Source organism: Gekko japonicus, unplaced genomic scaffold (genome assembly GCF_001447785.1).
Source record: "Gekko japonicus isolate JY-2015 unplaced genomic scaffold, Gekko_japonicus_V1.1 scaffold43, whole genome shotgun sequence".
Taxonomy (NCBI): Eukaryota; Metazoa; Chordata; class Lepidosauria; order Squamata; family Gekkonidae; genus Gekko; species Gekko japonicus.
The window spans coordinates 1128060-1147905 of NW_015173123.1; the positions used below are offsets into that span (position 1 = coordinate 1128060).

The 19846-nt window shown below is 48.6% G+C and overlaps 1 protein-coding gene across 1 annotated transcript in view; it reads left to right on the plus strand.

Moving 5' to 3' along the window:
- NF1 (neurofibromin 1) overlaps nt 1–19846 on the plus strand; it is a 306134-nt gene that overhangs the window by 35490 nt on the left and 250798 nt on the right. Inside the window, exons 9-12 of the mRNA XM_015421915.1 lie at nt 5030–5203; nt 11908–12030; nt 13558–13632; nt 14131–14262. Coding sequence (XP_015277401.1) covers nt 5030–5203; nt 11908–12030; nt 13558–13632; nt 14131–14262 — 504 coding nt within the window. The remainder of the gene's footprint in view (nt 1–5029; nt 5204–11907; nt 12031–13557; nt 13633–14130; nt 14263–19846) is intronic.

Sequence of the window (19846 nt, forward strand, 5' to 3'; positions counted from 1 at the left end):
TCCCTTTACCCCTTGGTCATCCAAGGGCCCCACTGCCTCCCTGGCTAATTTTCTGCTTCTAATGTACTTGAAGAAAGTTTTATTGTTGGTCTTTTTGTTTGCTATATGCTCGTCATATTCCCTTTTTTTCTGCCTGATCACGGACTTGCATTTTATTTGCCACAGCCTGTGTTCCTTTTTATCAACCTCACTGAGACTAGCTTTCCACTGCTTAAAGGAATCCTTTTTACCTTTTACAGCTTCCATTACTTTGTTTGTTAACAATGCAGGCTTTTTTCTGTACCTATTTGTGCCTTTCCTAACCTGCGGTATATATTTTTTCTGAGCTTTTAGGATTGTAGTTTTAAATAGTCTCCAAGCTTCCCCAATGGTTTTGACCCTTTCTACATTTCCTTTCAGTTTCTTCCTCACATGTCCCCTCATATCAGATAAGTTACCCCTTTTAAAGTTAAATGTGATTGTGTCAGTTTTTGAAATCTTGCAGTGCTTTCAATTTAATTTTTGACTTTTCCCCTTGCCAAATAAAATTAGATGTTAGCTTATTCATATCTTCAAAAAAAGATTGATTGATGCAAACAGGAATAGTCTGGTGTAAAAAATGGTACGTCATTTTGACAGCTGCAATCCTTCTCATCAAAGATAGGTGGAGATCTTTCCATCTTTCTGAATCTTTCTTAATTTCTTGGAGTAATTTCAGGTACTTACCCTTCAGCAAAGAGCTGCCCTTTGGAGTTCAATATATTCCCAAATATTTAATTCTTTTTTCCAACTGGAATCCTGTTAAGTTAATTAACTCCACTTTTTGAGCAAAAGTCATATTCTTTGGGGGTCCTCAACCTTTTTGAGCCTGTGGGCACTTCTGGACTTCTGACGGAGTATGGTCGGCACAGCAACAAAATGGCTCCCACAGGAGATGGAGCCAGACACAAAATGGCTGCCACAGCTTAACTTCGGTCACACAGTGTAGATTCTCATGCTGAGGTGGCAGCCAGTGTTCCCTCTAAGCTGAGTTAGTGTGAACTAGCTCACAGTTTTTTAGCCTCCAGCTCACACATTTTTGTTTCAGCTCAGGAAAGAGGGCTCCAGGGCAAACTAATTGATGCAGTAGCCAAATTGCTTGCTCACAACTTCAAGGCCAGTAGCTCACAAAGTAGAATTTTTGCTCACAAGACTCCGCAGCTTAGAGGGAGCACTGGTGTCAGGTGCCGCCAAAGTGACATTTTTTAAAAAATCTACAATCTGTCAGCAGCCTCGCTGCCCAACTTCCTGAAAACACTTGCCAGGCATCAAAACAGGTGTTGAGGGGCACCCTATTGGGGACCCCTAAGGTAACTGATCACAGAAACATTATCGGAGGCACATTTGAAAAGGGTGGTGGGTACCAGTGGTGCACTGTAGCCATTATGAAACCAGGTGGGCAGCCGTGTTGGTCTGAAGTGGCAGAACAAAGCTGGAGTCCAGTGGGGGCACCTTTAAGACCAGCTGAGTTTAATTCTGGGTAGAAGCTTTCCTGTGCACACACCGTTCTCCAGGTACAAAGCTCTGAGGAAGTGTGTGCGTGCACATGAAAACTTATACCTTGAATAAAGCTCTGTTGGTCTTAAAGGTGCCCCCACTGGACTCCAGCTTTGTTCTGTTTCATTAAGAAAAGTGAGTGTCCACCAAGTTCTTTTACATTTCCATTGGGAGACCCACACAATGTACCATGGTTAAGAGTGACAGATGAGTGCATTGGTTGTGCTAAATATAGTCATTGTCACAAAGGACAAGAAGCTCAGAAACGGAGGCATACACAACTTTATCTCTGAAGACACCTGCTAATTTCCTGTGCAATTTTAATGGACTTCAGTGCTTGCACTGGACTTAGACTGGAGCGGTTCTGCATAGGATTGCAAGTGGGCAGCCTTTCCCTTCTGGTGGTGAAGAAGTTGAGCCACATTTCCTTTCGCAGTTTTGCCAGTTGCCTGCTTGCGGTCCTTAGAGATCCATGCAGCACTTGCTCTTAACATCAGAATTGCAAAGGAGCGGCATGTTAATCTCTCGTGGCAAAATCAGACAACCTCAAGACCTGATGGAACTACTTGTAATGTTTCTTACTATTTAAAGTTTCTAACATCCAGCCTGATGAAGAGTTCCAGTGGGTTCGGATGTTTGTACAGCGTTTTGTGTCAATTTGGTTGATCCTAATAAAAGGCGTTACACGGATTGTGTTCTTGGATTTTGCATGGACCAGTATGGCTAAACAGCTGCTCTTGTATGGCTTTTCACTCTCCTGGGTGCTTTCAGAGTCTTATGAAGTTTAGGGGTCAAATGGTAAAAGGACTGTGTCCAAAATGATGATTGATGACAAAAGCAAAAGCAAATTGCAGCATCCTTTAGAATCACAGACTATTGTGGTAACCAGAATGCAGCATCTGGCAGCAGATCTTCTGTTTGTGGCCAGAGCAACCTCAAATTCTCCCCATCAGCTACACCTCCTCAAATTCTCCCCAACAGCTTGGGACTTTTTAGCTTGGAGAAACGACAGCTGAGGGGTGACATGATCGAGGTTTATAAGATTATGCATGGGACAGAGCAGGCTGAGAAAGAGGTACTTTTCTCCCTTTCTCACAATACAAGAACTCCTTGTGGGCACTCCATGAAATTGCTGAGCGGTCGGGTTAGAACAGATAAAAGGAAGTCCTTCACCCAAAGAGTGATGAACACATGGAATTCACTGACGCAGGAGGTGGCGGCAGCTACAAGCATGGACGGCTTCAAAAGGGAATTAGATAAGCATATGGAGCAGAGGTCCATCAAGGTATAGATAGGGGCTCTGGGGCAAGTGATGCTCTGTATTCTTGGTGCTTGGGGGTGGGGCAACAGTGGGAGGGCTTCTAATGTCCTGGCCCCACTGGTGGACCTCCTGATGGCACCTGGTATTTTTGGCCACTGTGTGACACAGAGACTCGGTGACAGAGTGTTGGACTGGATGGGCCATTGGCCTGATCCAACATTGGCTTCTCTTATGTTCTTATCTGCCATGTTAATCTCAGCTTAGCAACTTCCCCAGGAAGGTTTCTAAATGTTGTTTTGTTTCTTTCCAATAGTATTTATGTGAAACGGCCCTTAAGAGAAATGTCTGACTAATTTTGAATTACATTACATATATCTCATTACTGTTCCATTATCTCACTCGTGTGTGCACGCACACCACCTTCACCACTAGAACTTTCTTGTTTCTCAGCTGTAACCTCTGAGCCATAGTGCTTCAGCTAAGTTCTTGATGTTACACCAGACCCTGAAGCAATTTGGAGTATTTGTGTTTCAGCAAAGCATCAAAATGAAGGTCCCCTGGTGCTGAAAATTCACACGTCTTTGCCAAGCATTCTGCATCCAAGGAGCCACCACAGAGAAGGCCCTGTTGCTCATAATCACTCAGTGGCCTTCAGAAGGACTTCTGAACGGCAAGCTTATGTCGGAGCAGGCAGTCCTTTAGGTTCTCCAATCCCAGTCTCTTTAGGGCTTTCAGTCATATTAACTAGTGCTTTTGTTCTGTACGGTCTTTTGTTCTGACCTGGATATTCCAGGCTGGCCTGATCTTGTCAGATCTTGGAAGCTAAGCAGGATTGGCCCTGGTTTGTGTTGGAATGGGAGGAAGTCCAGTGTTGCTGCGCATAGGCAGGCGATGGCAAGCTGCCTTTTAATGTCTCTTGCCTCAAAAACCCTGTGGGATCACCATAAATAGGCTGCAGTTTGATGGCATTTCCCACCACCAGGTTCTTTTAGTCCTGTTAAGATGTGTTTTCTTTAACTAGTGCTGGACAGGCGTCACTGCTGCGTTCTGTCTTAGCTGACGTTTTTGAACTGTCTTCTGAGACGGCTCCATTTAGAGCACAGTAGCTCTAAAGCTGCGGTGGCTCAAGTGGTTAAGACGCTGAACTGCAGGCTGTGGAAGGTCAGTAGTTCAGCAGTTCGAGACCCGAGTTGCCGCATGATGGAGTGAGCTCCCGTCTCTAGTGCCAGCTCCTGCCAACCTAGCAGTTCAAACGCAAGAAATTGCAAGTAGATAAATAGGTCCCGCTTCGGTGGGAAGCTCACAGTGTTCCGTGCACCTCGGTGTTTAGTCCTGCCGGCCACATGACCACGGAAACGTCTTTGGACAGCGCTAGCTCTTTGGCTTTGAAATGGAGATGAGCACCGCAACCCTAGAGTCGGTCTCGACTGGCTTTCAAGCAAGGGACCCTTTACCTTTACCTTTACAGTCATCTAAACTGCGTGATGACTCCTGCGTAGTCCGCCTGCCTGCCTGCCTGCCTTCCTTCTGTGATGGGGATTTTGTTTTGCTTTTTCTTGCTGTCTCAGCCAGAGTCCATTGAAAGAGGTCTTTGAGACCCACCAATAATTTCTCCAGTCGCTGGAGCATCCCGAAGCCGAACCCCCTGGGGCAGCAGACCATGACTCTCACTTTGCCTTTTGAGAATTTTTTTTTTTGGGGGGGGGGTTGCAGTCTGCCCAATACACTAGTTTTTTAAAGCCTGTAAACCTCCTAGATATATGAACAAAAAGGTTAACCCTTCCTTATTCCTGCATAACCGTAGACATGCGGCTGGCAAGAATGTGATGCAGTACAGGACTGCCAGTCTACATGTGGTTCCTTCTGGAGCCCCAGGGCAGCAGCTGGCTTTAAATGTACTTTTGCCATCCCTCTTTCCAGTACATCCTGGGATAATCTGGACTGTCTTGGGTGCCTAGTCTTTTTCTGTGTGTGTGTGTGTCTAAGTGACCCCATGGTCCTCTTCATGAGATCATATGTATATGCAAAAACCTGCCAACGGATGTGTCCTGTTATTATTGGAGAATACAGAGTATGAAGTGGCACAGATGACCGTTCTGCATGTGTGTGTTTCACATATGTATTTTGGGAGGCTTGAGGGGGGCTGTAACGTTATGGTCCCCGGTGGCCCCAGGGGCTCAGGCTGGTCAGATGGCAAAAGCTGGTGCGTGTAATAACTTGCTTTTCTCTTTTGTGTGCCTCTGGATTTTGCAGAAGCTCTTTTTGGACAACCTCAGGAAGGCTCTCGCAGGCCACAGTGGCAGCCGGCAACTAACGGAAAGTGCCGCCATTGCATGCGTGAAGCTGTGCAAAGCATCCACCTACATCAACTGGGAAGACAATTCCGTCATTTTCCTTTTAGTGCAGTCCATGGTGGTAGATCTGAAGGTAACAATGGAAAAAGAAAAATGTCAAAAATTCTATCACTGTCTTTTTTTAAGTAGTAGAAATGAGCAAGAGTCCCGTAGCACCTTAGAGACTAACGAAATTAATGGCAGGGTAGGAGCCTCCGTAATTCACTGAAGAAGTGAGCAGTGACTCATGAAAGCTCATTCTTTGCCACAAATTTTGTTAATCTTTAAGGTGCTCCTGGGCTCTGGCTCTTTTATTTATTTATTTATTTTACGATTTATACTGGAGCAGGCTCGGGGCGGCTTACACGGGATAAAATTCACACTAACAAAGGTTAATAAAACATTTTTAAAAATTCATTAAAACAATACAATGTTAAAGTGCTAGCTCTGTTGTTTGATGTCGTAATGTTGGTTGTTTGATGTCGTAATGATGCGTGCATTCCATAGTTGTTTACGTTTCAGCTTGGTGATCGTCCTCAGAGGTAGTCGGCGTGCCTAGGCTGTCAGTAACCAACCAACCAGGGACCAGGCTCTTCAGGCTGTTGCAGTTGTTAATAGTGGTGGTGGCTCCTCGTTGAAAGCCTGGTGGAAGAGCTCCGTCTTGCAGGCCCTGCGGAGCTGTAAGAGGTCTCGCAGGGCCCTGATCTCTTCTGGGAGCTCATTCCACCAGTATGGAGCCCTGGCCCTCGTTACAACCAGCCTGGTGTCCTTGGGACCTGGGAGGGCCAATCGGTTTTGTGACCCTGACCATAGTGCTCTCTTGAAGCGAATCCGGTATGCTATCGGCAGCCAGTGCAATGCCTTCAGGGCAGGCTGGATGTGCTCCCTCGTGGGGAGACCCATCAAGAGCCTAGCTGCAGCTTCTGAATCTGCAACAAGGGCAGCACCATGTAGAGAGTGTTACAGTAATCTAATCTCGAGGTGACCATTGAATGGATCACTGTTGCTAAATTGTTGCATTCGAGGAAGGGAACCAACTGCCTAATCAGCCGAAGCTGCTACCTGGACCTCCATTATTAAGGAGGCATCCAGGAGCACTCCCAAACTCCTAACCTCCAGCACTGGCACCAATGGTGCCCCATCGAAGGTCGGGAGTGGGATCCCTACCCCCAGACCGCCTCAACTCCAGCAGAGGACCTCCGTCTTCGTTGGATTCTATTTCAGTCAGCTCAGTCTGAGCCAACCAGCCAGACTGGCTGCCCAGCATCAGATAGAGCTGGGTGTTATCCACATACCGGTGACATTCTAGCCCATGGCTCTGGGCAATCTGGGCAAGGGGGCAAATGTAGATGTTGAATAGCATTGGGGAAAGCACTGCCCCTTGAGGCACTCCACAGTCCAGTGGGTACCTCTGGGTTCCCCTAATGCCACCCTTTGTCCCCAACCATGGAGGAAGGAAGCAAGCCATTGCAAGGCAAGCCCCTGAACTCCTGCGTCGGCGAGATGGTGGACCAGTAACTGATGGCCGACCGTGTCGAATTCAGCCAACAGGTCCAACAACAACAGCACTGCTGCACCGCACTGATCCAAATGCCTCCAGAGATTGTCGGTCAGGGCGACAAGTACTGTCTCCGTCCCATGGCCCGGGTGAAAACTGGATTGGAAGGGATCTAAAATGGAAGTGTCATCCGAAAAGCTCTGTAGCTGGAGTGCCATGGTTCTCTATTATTTTGCCCAAATAGGGCAAAATGGAAACCAGCCAATAGTTAGCAAACATGGCCGGATCCAGAGATGCTTCTTCAAGAGAGGACACACCACCGCTTCCCTGAGCACACCAGGAAACAGTCCCTCGGTGAGGGACTTGTTGATAATTTCCCTTAGGGCGTCACGTAACCCATCGCGGCCAACTTTGATTAGCTACAATGGACATGGACCAAGGCAGCCTGTGGTAGAGCGTACCGCTAGGAGCAATTTCTTAACTTCCTCCAGGCTGAGCGGACTAAAATAATCCATAACCTGAATCAAAGATGTGCATGGAGCCCCAAGTTCGCTCACTGTATCAACTATGACGGACAGATCACGGCAGAGCGACAAGACTTTATCTGCGAAATAGCTCTCAAAAGCCTCACAGCCAATATCCAGTTATCTAGAATTTGGTCGGCCCTGTGGCAGAACAGTTAAAGACCAAATTGTTCTAGATAGTTGGGCTGGGCGTGAGCTCGCAGAAGTAATCGTGGCCACATAGAACTTTCTCTTTGCGGCTTTGACCGCCATCTCATAGGATCTCATAAACGTCCTATAAGATGATCTAGTAGCTTCATTGTGGGCACGCCGCCACCGTCTCTCTAGCCGTCTCAGCCCTCGTTTCATAAGCTGCAACTCCTGGGTAAACCAGGGAGCAAGCCTAGAATTTTATTTATTCATTTATTCACATTTATATCCCGCCCATCCCGTAAACGGGCTCAGGGCAGGTTACAACAATATCAGGAGAAACTTCCTAACTGTAGGAGTGGTTGAGCAGTGAAGCAGTCTGCCTCGGGAGGTGGTGGATGCTCCTTTGCTGGGTGTTTTCAAGCGGAGGCTGGACAACCATCTTTCGGGTATGTTGTAGGCAATGTTCCCTCTAAACTATGGAGTCCTGTGAGCAAAAATTCTACTTTGTGAGCTATTGGCATTAAAGTTGTGAGCAGGAGATTTGGCTGCTGCATAAATTAGTTTGCTCTGGAGCCCTCCTTCCTGAGCTAAGACAAAAATATGTGAGCCAGAGGCTAAAAACCTGTGAGCTAGCTCACACTAACTCAGCTTAGAGGGAACCCTGGTTGTAGGTATGTAGGGCTATCTTTCGGCTGTGCTCCTGCAGAGTGCAGGGGGTTGGACTAGATGACCTGCAAGGTCCCTTCCAACTCTAACATTCTGTGATTCTATGATAATTTAATAAATACAATAAAATTTAAAACAGATTAAAACATATAAAAACAGTAGTCATGCTTGCCGTAGGGAGGATCCGGCCCATAGAAGTAACTAGCCGGTTACCAGTAAGTGGGAGATTGCAACCTTGGGGGGACCATATGTGGACGCCCGCTGCCTCAGCCAAAGGCCTGGTGGAACTGCTCCGTCTTGCAGATCCTGCGGAATTGCATAAGATCCTGCAGGGCCCTGATCTCAATAGGAAGTATGTTCTACCAGGTGGGGGCCTTGGCAGAGAAAGCCCTGGCCCAGGCTAGGCGGACATCCTTTGGGCCAGGGATCACCAGGAGATGTTGACTCTCAGAGTGTATCACTCTCCGAAGCGTATATGGGAAGAGGCGGTCCCTTAGGTATGTTGGTCCCAGGCCATGTAAGGCTTTGAAGGTGATTACCAACACCGTGAAGCGGATCCGGTACTCAACCAGCAACCAATGCAGCTGACAGAGCACATGTCGAATGTGAGCCCACACAGGCGTCGACGTCAGCAGATCCGCTGCCGCATTTTGTACCAGCTGTAATTTCCGGAGCAACTTCAAGGGTAAGCCTGCGTAGAGCGAATAGGATCCATTTGGCTCTGTGGGCGAGCTAAAATACGCTCGCCACCCAAACAGGGTCAGAGACAGGCCCTCAGGGCAGTAATCCAGTCCACTCTTACCCCAGCCGTAAAGATCAAATCAAGCGTGCGTCCAGCCTGGTGAGTGGGGGTCGTGACAAGATGGGATAGTCCCAGCACTGCCATGGAGGACACTAGGTCTGTTGCCTGAGTGGAGGTCACGTCATCGGCATGGACACTGAAATCACCCAAGCCTAGGGTGTTCCAGTGCCCAGCCTGATACGGCCTTCATCAGGGACGGCAGGCTATTGGCCGGTGCATTGGGCGGTCGGTACACCAGCCAAATCGCCAAACTCTGGCTTTCCACACTAGGTCAACACTCTCAATGCCCATGATCTTCAGTGGTGGGAGCGCCCTGAAGGAGTAAGCCTCTTGAATGAATTCAGCCACTCCCCCCCCCACTCCTTAGTCTGCGATTGGTGAAGGACCGAGAACCCAGGAAGGGCAAGCTGGGAGAGAGCTACCGTCTCCCGGTCCTGCACCCAGGTCTCAGTCATGCAGGCCAGGTCTACATTCTGCTCCAGCAGAAAGTCCTGGAGGACTATGGTCTTAGAATCATAGAATCATAGAATGTTAGAGTTGGGAAGGGACCTTGCAGGTCATCTAGTCCAACCCCCTGCACTCTGCAAGAGCATAGCCAAAAGATAGCCCTACAACATCCCCAAAAGATGGTTGTCCAGCCTCCACTTGAAAACGTCCATAGAAGGAGCATCCACCACCTCCCGAGGCAGACTTTTCCACTGTTCAACCACTCTTACAGTTAGGAAGTTTTTCCTGATATTTAGCCGGTAACGACTCCCTTGTCATTTCCACCCATTAGATCTAGTCCTGGAATCTGGAGCAAGAGAGAATAGATCTGCTCCATCTTCTACATGACAGCCCTTCAAATACTTGAAGACTGCAATCATGTCCCCTCTAAGCCTTCTCTTTCCCAGGCTAAACATACCCAACTCTTTCAGCCTTTCCTCATAAGACTTGGATTCCAACCCTCTCACCATCCTGGTTGCCCTCTTCTGGACACGCTCGCGCTTGTCAGCATCCTTCCTGAAATATGGTGCCCAAAACTGGACACAGTACTCCAGATGAGGCCTGACCATAGCAGAATAGAGCGGAACGACCACCTCCCGTGATCTGGACACAATGCTTCTGCTAATGCATCCTAAGATTGCATCCTAAGGTCTTATTATTTATAGACCTGGCATTGCACAACGCCAATGTTGGAGAGGGGTTATTCATCCTAGCCCTTCTGCCAACTACTTTTGGGATGGGACGCCGGCTGGAAGGGTGCCGAGCGGTTCTATTTCTCCACTCCCTTCCCTTAGTTTCTTGCCTGGTCCCACCGCTATACTTTCCCTTCCCCACAAGCACTGGAATCCCTTGCCCAGGCATCGCCGCACCTAGTGGTCTTAGCGTTTGCCTCAGACCAACTAGCAGGGCTGATAAAGGTGCACCCACTATGGGACTGCCAGTAATAAGCTACAGCTTCCAGTGCTGTTGAGACCTCAGTTCCACAACCCATCCTACTATACAACATAAGAGACACCAATGTTGGATCAGGCCAAAGGCCCATCCAGTCCAACACTCTGTCACACAGTGGCCAAAAATACCAGGTGCCATCAGGAGGTCCACCAGTGGGGCCAGGACATAAGAAGCCCTCCCACTGTTAACCCTGCCCAAGCACCAAGAAGACAGTGCATCACCTGCCCCAGCGTCTCTATCTATACCTTGTGGCTAATAGTCACTGATGGACCTCTGCTCCATATGCTTATCTAGTTCATCTAATTGATTGCCAATAATCATTCAGTTGTCTGGCCCGTTATTAGATAAGGCCGGCAATAAACCCACCCTGTCAGCAATGCAATATAAATGTACCAATCCCTTCCAACAATTAATCAATATGAACAATATATATGCACTAATTCATTAGTCTATTTCAAAATCAATAATAGCAATCAAAAAATCCTATAGTCACAAAAATGTTTATCATCATTTTAGTAGGGTGGCTCTATAGCCAAATAAGTAAATATAAACAGTTTAAATTAAATAATTAGTTACATCAATCAGATCCAGCTATTTAGTTTATTCAGTTAGCTCCTAATTAATTAACTATTCTAATTGCTATAGCCAACTAACAATCACTAACATCTAAACTTAACTAGGCTATTGCACTACGTCCTTTGGACCAATAGCTACCAACTGTGTTGATATTGTAAGTTCCTGCTTGCCATCCAGATGGTATTAAATCTCCTCCGGTTCCACACATCTGGTGTGTGTGTGTGTGTGTGTGTGTGTGTGAAATCTCTCTGCCTGTTTGTTGTTCTGTTCGAAGCGCCAAAGGAGCACTCTGTCACTCGAGCTCCCTCCAACTTTGAGCTCCACTCCCCGTCTCAGCTGGACTTGACTGCCCAGTCTCTCCAACTCCAGGTGTTGTAATCTGGCGAAAGAGTCCCGGCAAGGTTGAAATCTCCTGCTCTTGCAGCTCAGCCAGGCAGAGCCACTACAGACAAATATGGGCGACCCATCTTGATCTGTTTTTTTCAGAGACAAACTGACGTGATCAATGCCTTTTGAATTTAACTAAAACTGTCACAGTACAGGAATCAGAGACTGCCCGGATAAAGCTTCCTTATGCTGAGTTGGATCCTTGGTCCATCTAGCACTGTCATCTGCTCTGATGGGAAGCAGCTCTCCTTCTGCAGAACCTCCCCCCATGTCATTTGTCAGTGTCTCCCCATCCCCAGGATGGGCAGCTTTTCATGGAAATCAGTGGGAGGAGGAGGCAGGAAAATCTCCATTTTGCCCCTGGAAAATTTGACGTGGATGAAAACAAAAACTGAAACCCTGTAGTTTTGGAAGGAAGGGGAGGAAGGTGCCTTTCCGTGCTGGAAGACTCCCTTAGACCAGGAGTTCCCTGGAAAGCACCCTCGCCACTGCTCAGGGACCTCCTGAGAACATCTAGACTGACTGTCTGAGAAGGGATCCTTCTAGTATAGTACTAGGCCACTAACAAAGTAAGAGGGTAGAAACCGTGGAAAAGACCTTGTAACAAACTATGCAGCACCTGTGCAATCTAGCCTGTAGGGGTGAGATTAAGAGAACTCTCCCAGAGAAATAGATTGCACTAAACAAAAAAGCTTTATAAAAATGTTTATGATAAAAGAGAGAGAAAAGGGGACAGAACCACGATGCCATCTGCTTTTCTTTCTTTTGCCCCAAAGAACCTGCTCTTCAACCCGAGCAAGCCTTTCTCTCGAGGCAACCAGAACGCCGACATCGACCTCATGATTGACTGCCTGGTATCCTGCTTCCGCATCAACCCCCACAACAACCAGCACTTCAAGGTGACGTTGTGGCCCCCCTGCCCGCCTGCCTGCCGGCCCCCACTTTCTCTGCCCTGACGCTATTATTGGACTGTGGGATGGGAAGGGGAGACCAACAGCCATTGGGAATTCATGAATAATAGAGGATTTCTGTCCCGTGGCAGTTACCTTTTGCGTGTTCCCCTCAAGAAATCTATTTCAGGCGACTAGCTGTCAGCCTGCCTTTCTTGCAGCTTTTAGTGGCTGAGGTGGGGTTTTGCATTAACTGGAAGAAGCTCAAAGCGTAACCTGCCCAGAACATTTCCCCGTGCGACTCCCCTCTGAATTTACGTGATGGCCCAGGGGGTCAGCGCTTTAGTTGTTTGGGTGGAAGTGGTCCTGCTCTTTCACAAGTCTTGGCACTTCCCAGTAATTCGTCCAGTTTGTCATCCAGCAGCGCAGACGTTGGGATGGTCTCCCCCCCTCCAGAAACAAGGGTTGGCCAAGGGTCTGTCCTGGGAGACGCCTTCACTTTCTATCTAGAGCCAGTCTTTCTCCTGCTCTCATTGAACGGTTGTAACTTGTGGCTCGCTGTGCTTGGATTCACTCAGTCTAGACCACAGCTGGCCTTGCTTGAAGGTCAGACGGATGATGGAAACCATAGTCTGCTTATACCAGTGTGGAATATGGGTTAGAGCAGGGGTGTCAAACATAAGGCCCGGGGGCCGGAACCAGCCCATTCAGGGCTCTTACGCGGCCCCACGAGCAACTGGTGCCAAAGAGGGAGTGCTGGGGGGAGCTGGGGGAGCCACTCCATTGTGGCTTCAGCATGGCAGAACAATCTCTTCTGCAGCAGGCAAGCATCGTGGGAGAAGCATCTGCCCAGTGCTACATTGCTGCCTCTCCAGTCTGCCTGTGTGGGGTTTCCTCTGCACTCCCTCCCAGCCCCTGTGGCCTTGCAGTGAGGACGCACCAGTGAGGATACACCAGCTGCTGTCCTTCATACACTTTCTGTCTTCGGTACCTGGCATTGTGTTTTATGGCCCACATGGCCTGGCCCGACAAAGTGACTTTTATGTCAGATCCGGCCCTCGTAACAAATGAGTTCGACACCTTTGGGCTAGAGTATTACATTAACAGGAGAGTCCTGGGTTCAGATTCTCACTCAGACATGAGAGACCCTGCAGGGACTTTGGGCCAGTTGAACTGGATGGCTTGGATCCTAGGACATCCCTCCTCTTGTGCCTCTGGCTGGCCACTGTCAAGGCTGCCCTGCTGCCCTCGCTTCCTGGGCTGCTGGCACTCACGACTGCCTAACGGCCGCTCGGAAAATGCTCCTCTTGCTCTTGCAGAAGTGCAGCAAGGAAGGCGAAGCAAGTGCTGAAGGGGAGGACAGCCTCTGCAGCGGCCAGAGAGAGGCTAAGAGTGCAGGGAATTCTGTTTTCTGTGCTGCACATTCCTTTCTTCTCTGCAGTTGTCATGTCTGGAGGCACTCATGGTGGATCTGAAACTTTTTGAATTTGACAGTGGCAAAAAAACAACAACAACAATTTTCTTTCTCTTTTCTAGACTTGCCTAGCACAGAATTCTCCCTCCACATTTCACTACGTACTGGTCAATTCACTCCACCGAATAATCACAAACGTAAGTTCATAAAGTGTGGAGAAGCCAGATTGCCTTGGGGGGGGGGATTTGACAGTTTGTGGCACACACAGTTTTATGGAGCCTTGGTGCCATGACCGAGAAGGCCCTGTCCCGGGTGGCCACCCACCTAGTCCCGAAAGGCGGGGGCACCACAAGCAGGTCCTCCGAAGGTGTCTGTGGTGGTTGGGCAGGTTCATAAGGGACTAGGCAGTCCTTCGGATATGTTGGTTCAAAACCATATAGGGCTTTGAAGGTCAAGACCAGCTTCAGTCTGGGTGTAACCAGAGCATGTACCACAGCAGCCAGATCTTTTTTGCCCAGGAAAGGCCGCAGCTGGCTAACCGGTAGACTACTGAAACTTTTTAAAAAAAATAGCTTCACCATGCAGACATAATTGCGCACTGTTGCCACTGGAGCCGTATGTCTGTTACAGCCATCCATGGTGTATCGAGTCCTTTCTGACTATGATTTCCTGTTGGTATCTTCCCCTCCCCCTAGTCTGCCCTGGACTGGTGGCCCAAGATTGATGCGGTGTATTGTCATTCTGTGGAGCTCCGCAGCATGTTCAGCGAAACCCTTCACAAAGCTCTGCAGGGCTCTGGTGTGCACACGCCAATACGCATGACAACGGTAAGGAGCAGGCCTTTGTTTACAAATGTAGGCAGCAGTTCGGGTGTTTTTTAAAAGGGTTTTAATGTCATTCTTGTGGGCCTGCTACCATGGAAGGTGGTATCAATATCATTGTCCTGGAAGCAGAGGTTGTAGACTTTTCCCAGTGACCCTTCCTATTTCTTTCTGGGGACAGTCACTTGAACAAGAAGAAAAAGAGCTTGGTTGTTGCTCCCAGACCATTTCCCGTCCTATCGAAGGGCAAGGACTGATGGTTGACTTCCCAGCGGCTTGGTTGCTGCCATTGCAAGAACATTGGGATGATGAAAATGTACCAGACAGGGAGTCAAATGAGTACTGGCCCCATCAGCATCTCTTCCCTGGACCCTCTGCTCCACTGACATGGATAGTAATTGTGGGGTGGTCTTGTACATCCAGCAGAATGAGGTGGTAAATTCTGAGGTGGCAGAGTGGACCATGCCGTTTCTGATGGGGAGGGGGCTGTGGCTCAGTGGCAGAGCCTCTGATTGGCCTGCAGTAGGTCCCAGCTCCAATCCCAGCATTGCCAGTTACAAGGACCAGGCAGGAGGTGATGGGGAAAGACCTCTACCTGGGGAGCCACTGGCAGCCTGAATCGACAATACTGATCTTGATGGCCCACCGGTCTGATTCCGTGTAAGACAAGTTCATGTGTTTCAGGTGACAGGTTGGGGGAAGCACGTTGTTCCTGTGGAGAAACACCATTTTGTATATGTGTTTAAGTTGGTGTGGGCTGGATAGGAGGAGACCATCAAACTTGAGGTAGGCCTGGGCCTAGTCTCCTCCTTATTCCCTCCCCCCTTCTGTCTCCAACCAGTAGTTTGAGGGCAGCTCCCCAGAGAGGACAGGAAGTCCATCAAGGTTGTGAGGAGATCTGCCCCAGAATGCTGCAGGAGGGAGAGCCACTTCCTGGGCGGGAAACTGCTGTTTTAGATATTGTGGAGTTTTGGGTGGGGGAAGCCTTTCAGTCAGAAGTCTGAAGCCAGTCAGGCCATTGTTTGGAGTCTGCAGGAGACGGAAGCCGTTTGGGGAGTAGGGCTGCCAAGTGGGGGTGGGGGGCGGGTAAACCCCCGCTTTGGAGGCCCGATTTCCGCCGCTGCGGAATCGGGCCCTGGGGGGAACTCCGCCTCCCGAAGCGTAGAGTGGCTGCGTCACCAGAGGTGATGCAACCACGTCGATCACGTTGGGGGCATGGCCTCGATCGTCGGGGCCACGCCCCCAACGTGATCGACGTCACGCGTCACTTCAGTTCATAATACCTGCAGACCACCTAGGCAGGGCATGAGTAGTTTAGAGAAGGGAGAGAGATGGAGCGGTTTTGTCACCTTTGTTTTGTTTTTTCCGTGTTCAGGTTTGATGTGCCTGTAAATAGTTAAGAGCGTTGACTAAATCCTTTAACTGTTGAAAGCGATAAGTCCCTCTGTACTGCGCAGTTTCCCCAGCCGCTTGGGTACATGAGGGGTGGGCCAGAGAATCCCATAGGCGGAGAAGAGGGGGCAGTACATCCAGTTGCCAACTCTCCAGGGGAACTCTCCCGAAGATTCCCAGGAAGCCCCGAGTCTGGTTCCTAGTGACACCGGAGGGAGGTTAGGAGGCTTTCCCGCCTACCCAGAGACAGGGACAGTGGTGGCAGCCATACCCGGAGGCAGTGCAGAAGAACTGCCCCTTCAGGTGCCAGGTCAGGCAAAGGAGGGGTGGGCAAAGCGGGGCCCGCCAGCTGACGCAGGCCCGTTCCACCACAGTTCCCTTAGTCAAAAAAAAAAAGAGAGAGAGAGAGAGAGAGAGAGAGAGACTTCCTTGCCCTCCCTCCACATTGAAAACACACACAGCAAGGAACTGGCTGCACTTGAACCTTGCTGTGCTACTTTTTTGTATATACAGGAAATTTTGTTTACGTAAGGGATCTTTTAGAAGTTCCAACTGAACAAATAGGGACATTGCATGATAGGAAAAGGGAACTGATTTGTTATATCCGCCAAAGTCATAAGAGGTCTGAGTAGGATCGAACGAATGAAAGAAATAGTGGTTCATTTTCTTGGCACCTGCACAGTTATAGAGGCCTTGGCAATGGGGGCTCCTATAGTGTAAAGGTGTGCTTCTTTTTTTTGTATGACTGGTCTAAGGCCCCGTAACAACAAACTGAACTGAACTGGAAAAAAGGGGGGGGGCCCCCTGCCACAAAGGAGAAGTGGGCCCCTTTACTGCCGCCTCTCCATCTGTCCTTTGAGTGCCTGGTAGAAATTATTCACTCCGACTTCCATTCTGGCAAGTGGAGAAGCCAGCCACAGAGAACCTGGTTCAGGTGCTGGGCCTGGCCCCTCGGAGCCTCTTTTCCCTGGGCCTGGATGAAGGAATGAGACGAAAGAAAACGCTGGACACGAAGCGTCTGGTTCAGACACAGAACTTGCCTCTTGGGAGAGCTGATCCTTCAGCAAGCAAGCCCCCCCCCCCTTGAGTTCAGATTCCCATATTTATTGAGGGTAGGGTCATGAAATTCCAGAGTTTACACATTGCTAGGATTTTCCACAAACAGCTGCACTTTCGGACTAAACCTCAGTATTTTCCCACAGCACCTGGCTGAACAATGACCTCTGGACCCAGGTGTGCCCGGGGTCTGGTGAGTGTACTCACTAGATTGTCTTGGTCACGTAGGCATGTGGTGAAATCTGTGGAATTTCCCTACCCTTGAGACCACGCAAAGGAAGCCACAAGTGCAGATGGCCCAGTTTCCGTGATCTTTTTTAAAAATGTTTTTTATTTATTATTGTTGTTTTAAGTTAAAATAGGGATACAGAAAAACAAGGGGAAAGGGGGAGATACAGATATTTTAATAATCTATCATTTATTCATACCAAGGACGATCAGCATCAGAGTAAATGTGGAGCATTTAGCATAAACACTTAAAATACATAGTATTAGGAAGATTTTTACATACAGAGGTTAAGACACTGAGCTGCAGACTGGAAGGTCGGTAGCTCAGCAGTCCGAGACCCTAGTGCTGCGTGATGGAGTGAGCTCCTGTCTCTGGCCCCAGCTCCTGCCAACCTAGCAGTTTGAAAGCAAGAAATTGCAAGTAGATAAATAGGTACCACTTGGGTGGGAAGGTAACAGCATTCCATGCGCCTCCACATTTAGTCATGTTGGCCACACGATCACAGGGAGGTCTTCAGACAGCGCTGGCTCTTCGGCTTGGAAACAGAAATGAGCACTGCCCCCTAGAGTCGGATTCGACTGGCTTTCAAGCAAGGGAAACCTTTACCTTTACTTTATACATTTATTATTAAAGCCTAGCATTTATTACCATTAGTTACTGTTAATATTAACTGTTAAGACATTGATTATTACAATATATGTTCCATTACAGCTTAATACCACTACAGTTGTCATAATCAAACTATAATCGAGTACATTTTAAGACCATTTCTAAGAATAAAAAGGATAACAATGAACTAGGTTCATATATATAAAACTTTTTATGGTCTTGAATATAGCATTATTTCAGGGAAACACTTATATTTATACCATTATAGTATTATTTATAACAACCTTAATTATACTAGTGCAATTATATTATTGCCTAAGCTATTATTATACTGCTGAAAAGGAAAAAAAGCATTATAGTAACTTTAATACAGTTGCTCATTTTTCATCTTTACTTATAACAAGCATAATAATTTCCCTATTCTCCCCCCCCCAATGATCTTGAAGGGATGGATGCAGAGCAGATTTTCCCAGTTCATGCCCCTCTCTAGTAGTAATTATGCCTTTTTTGTGAAGAAATATTTCTGGCAGTTCCTTGGACTAGGGCTGATTTGCATCTGCTTACAAAATACTCTGGTACTACGGGGCAAAAATTCAGGTATGATGTGAAAACAGGTTGAAGAGAAGGCTCCATGTGCTGCTGTTCTTACAGGGCCGTAGCTAGGATTTTTTGGTTTGTGGGGCAACTTTTTTTCTTGTGGGGCACCCATTATGCAAATTTTTTTTTTGTGGGGCACACAGACACACTCTTCAGCCAGAACAGGCATCCTGTTCCCAAACAGTTTGTCAGCCCACAGACCTCTGAACCAAATGCAAAACAAACACAAGGACTCTTTTCTCTCCCTCTTGCTGATGAAGTCAAGGGGGGCTTGGCAGTAAGTCAGGGGCCCAGGCCCCAAGAGGCCCCGCTATAGCTACGAGCCCGCATTCTTAGCCTCTGGGATATATCGCCTTCACATTATAAATTTCCCAGCTCCTACCAAGAGGCCTGATTTTAGGGCCATTCCATATCTTTGTGGATCTGGTAGTGCCTTGCATGTAGTGGAAGATGAGGGCGGGGTTTTTAGTAATATGGAGGATGTGTGTAAGCGGGACAGGCATATATACTTATTTGTATGTGCTTTGTGGGAGCTGCGGTGGCTCAAGTGGTTAAGATGCTGAACTGCAGGCTCTGGAAGGTCGGTAGTTCAGCAGTTCAAGACCCGAGTGTGCCACATGACGGAGTAAGCTCCCGTCTCTAGTTCCAGCTCCTGCCAACCTAGCAGTTCGACAGCAAGAAATTGCAAGTAGATAAATAGGGACCACTTCGGTGGGAAGGTAACAGCGTTCCGTGCGCCTTGGTGTTTAGTCATGCCGGCCACATGACCACGGAAATGTCTTCAGACAGCGCTGGCTCTTCGGCTTTGAAACGGAGATGAGCACTGCAACCCTAGAGTCAGATTCGACTGGCTTTCGAGCAAGGGAACCTTTACCTTTACCTTTATGTGCTCTGTGCTATTTTTGCTTCCTTTCGACCACTTGTGGAAGACACCAGGCTAATGTAAATTGGGCAAATGAAGCCGTTGCTGGTGCACGTCTACCCTCCGCTCCCTTTGCGCACTCTCAGGGACCATGCTGTGCCCCATGCAGGAGATTACAGGGCCACCAGCATCGGAACTGGCCCTCGGTTATTGCCTTCGTATTTTCCATTGCAGTGTAATAAGGAAAAAGTGAAGTGGGTACTGGTACAATCCTGAGCAGAGTTATACCATTCTCCGGTGGTCCAGGAGTGGGGCAGTCCTTGACTCCTTACTCCTGGGAAAGCACCTCCCCCTTCCATAGGCAGGGCCGGCAAACTTTGATCCCAGAGGGGAGGCGCTTATCCTCTGATCCCGAGTCTTACCGCCCCTGCCTTCTGAGCAGGATGTGCTGGCTGTGCTCTGAAGAGCACGAAGATCCCAGAAGACACTGGAAGGTCAGAAGAAGAAGCGGAGACCTAAAGGGCAATGGTAGAAAGTATTTACTTTCCAGCCCTAAAATATATTCGAGAGCTGCAGGCCTCGATTTACAATGAATCCGGCGCTGGCAGTCCTGGGAGGCCCCCAGGCGGTCACAGCGTCGAGAGGAACGCCTCGGACCCCGCTGGGAAGGCGGCGGTAAACTGCTCCCCCCCCCCCCATCCAGCCGCGGCGGCGTGCAGCGGTTTTGGGGACAGACGCTCAGTGAAGAGCCTGGGGAGAGCAGAGGCAAGAGAGGCGGCCGAGGGTGGTGCAGAATCTCTGTCGCCTTCCCTTTCGGCATTGGAATGGAGCCCCCTCCTTGTTCC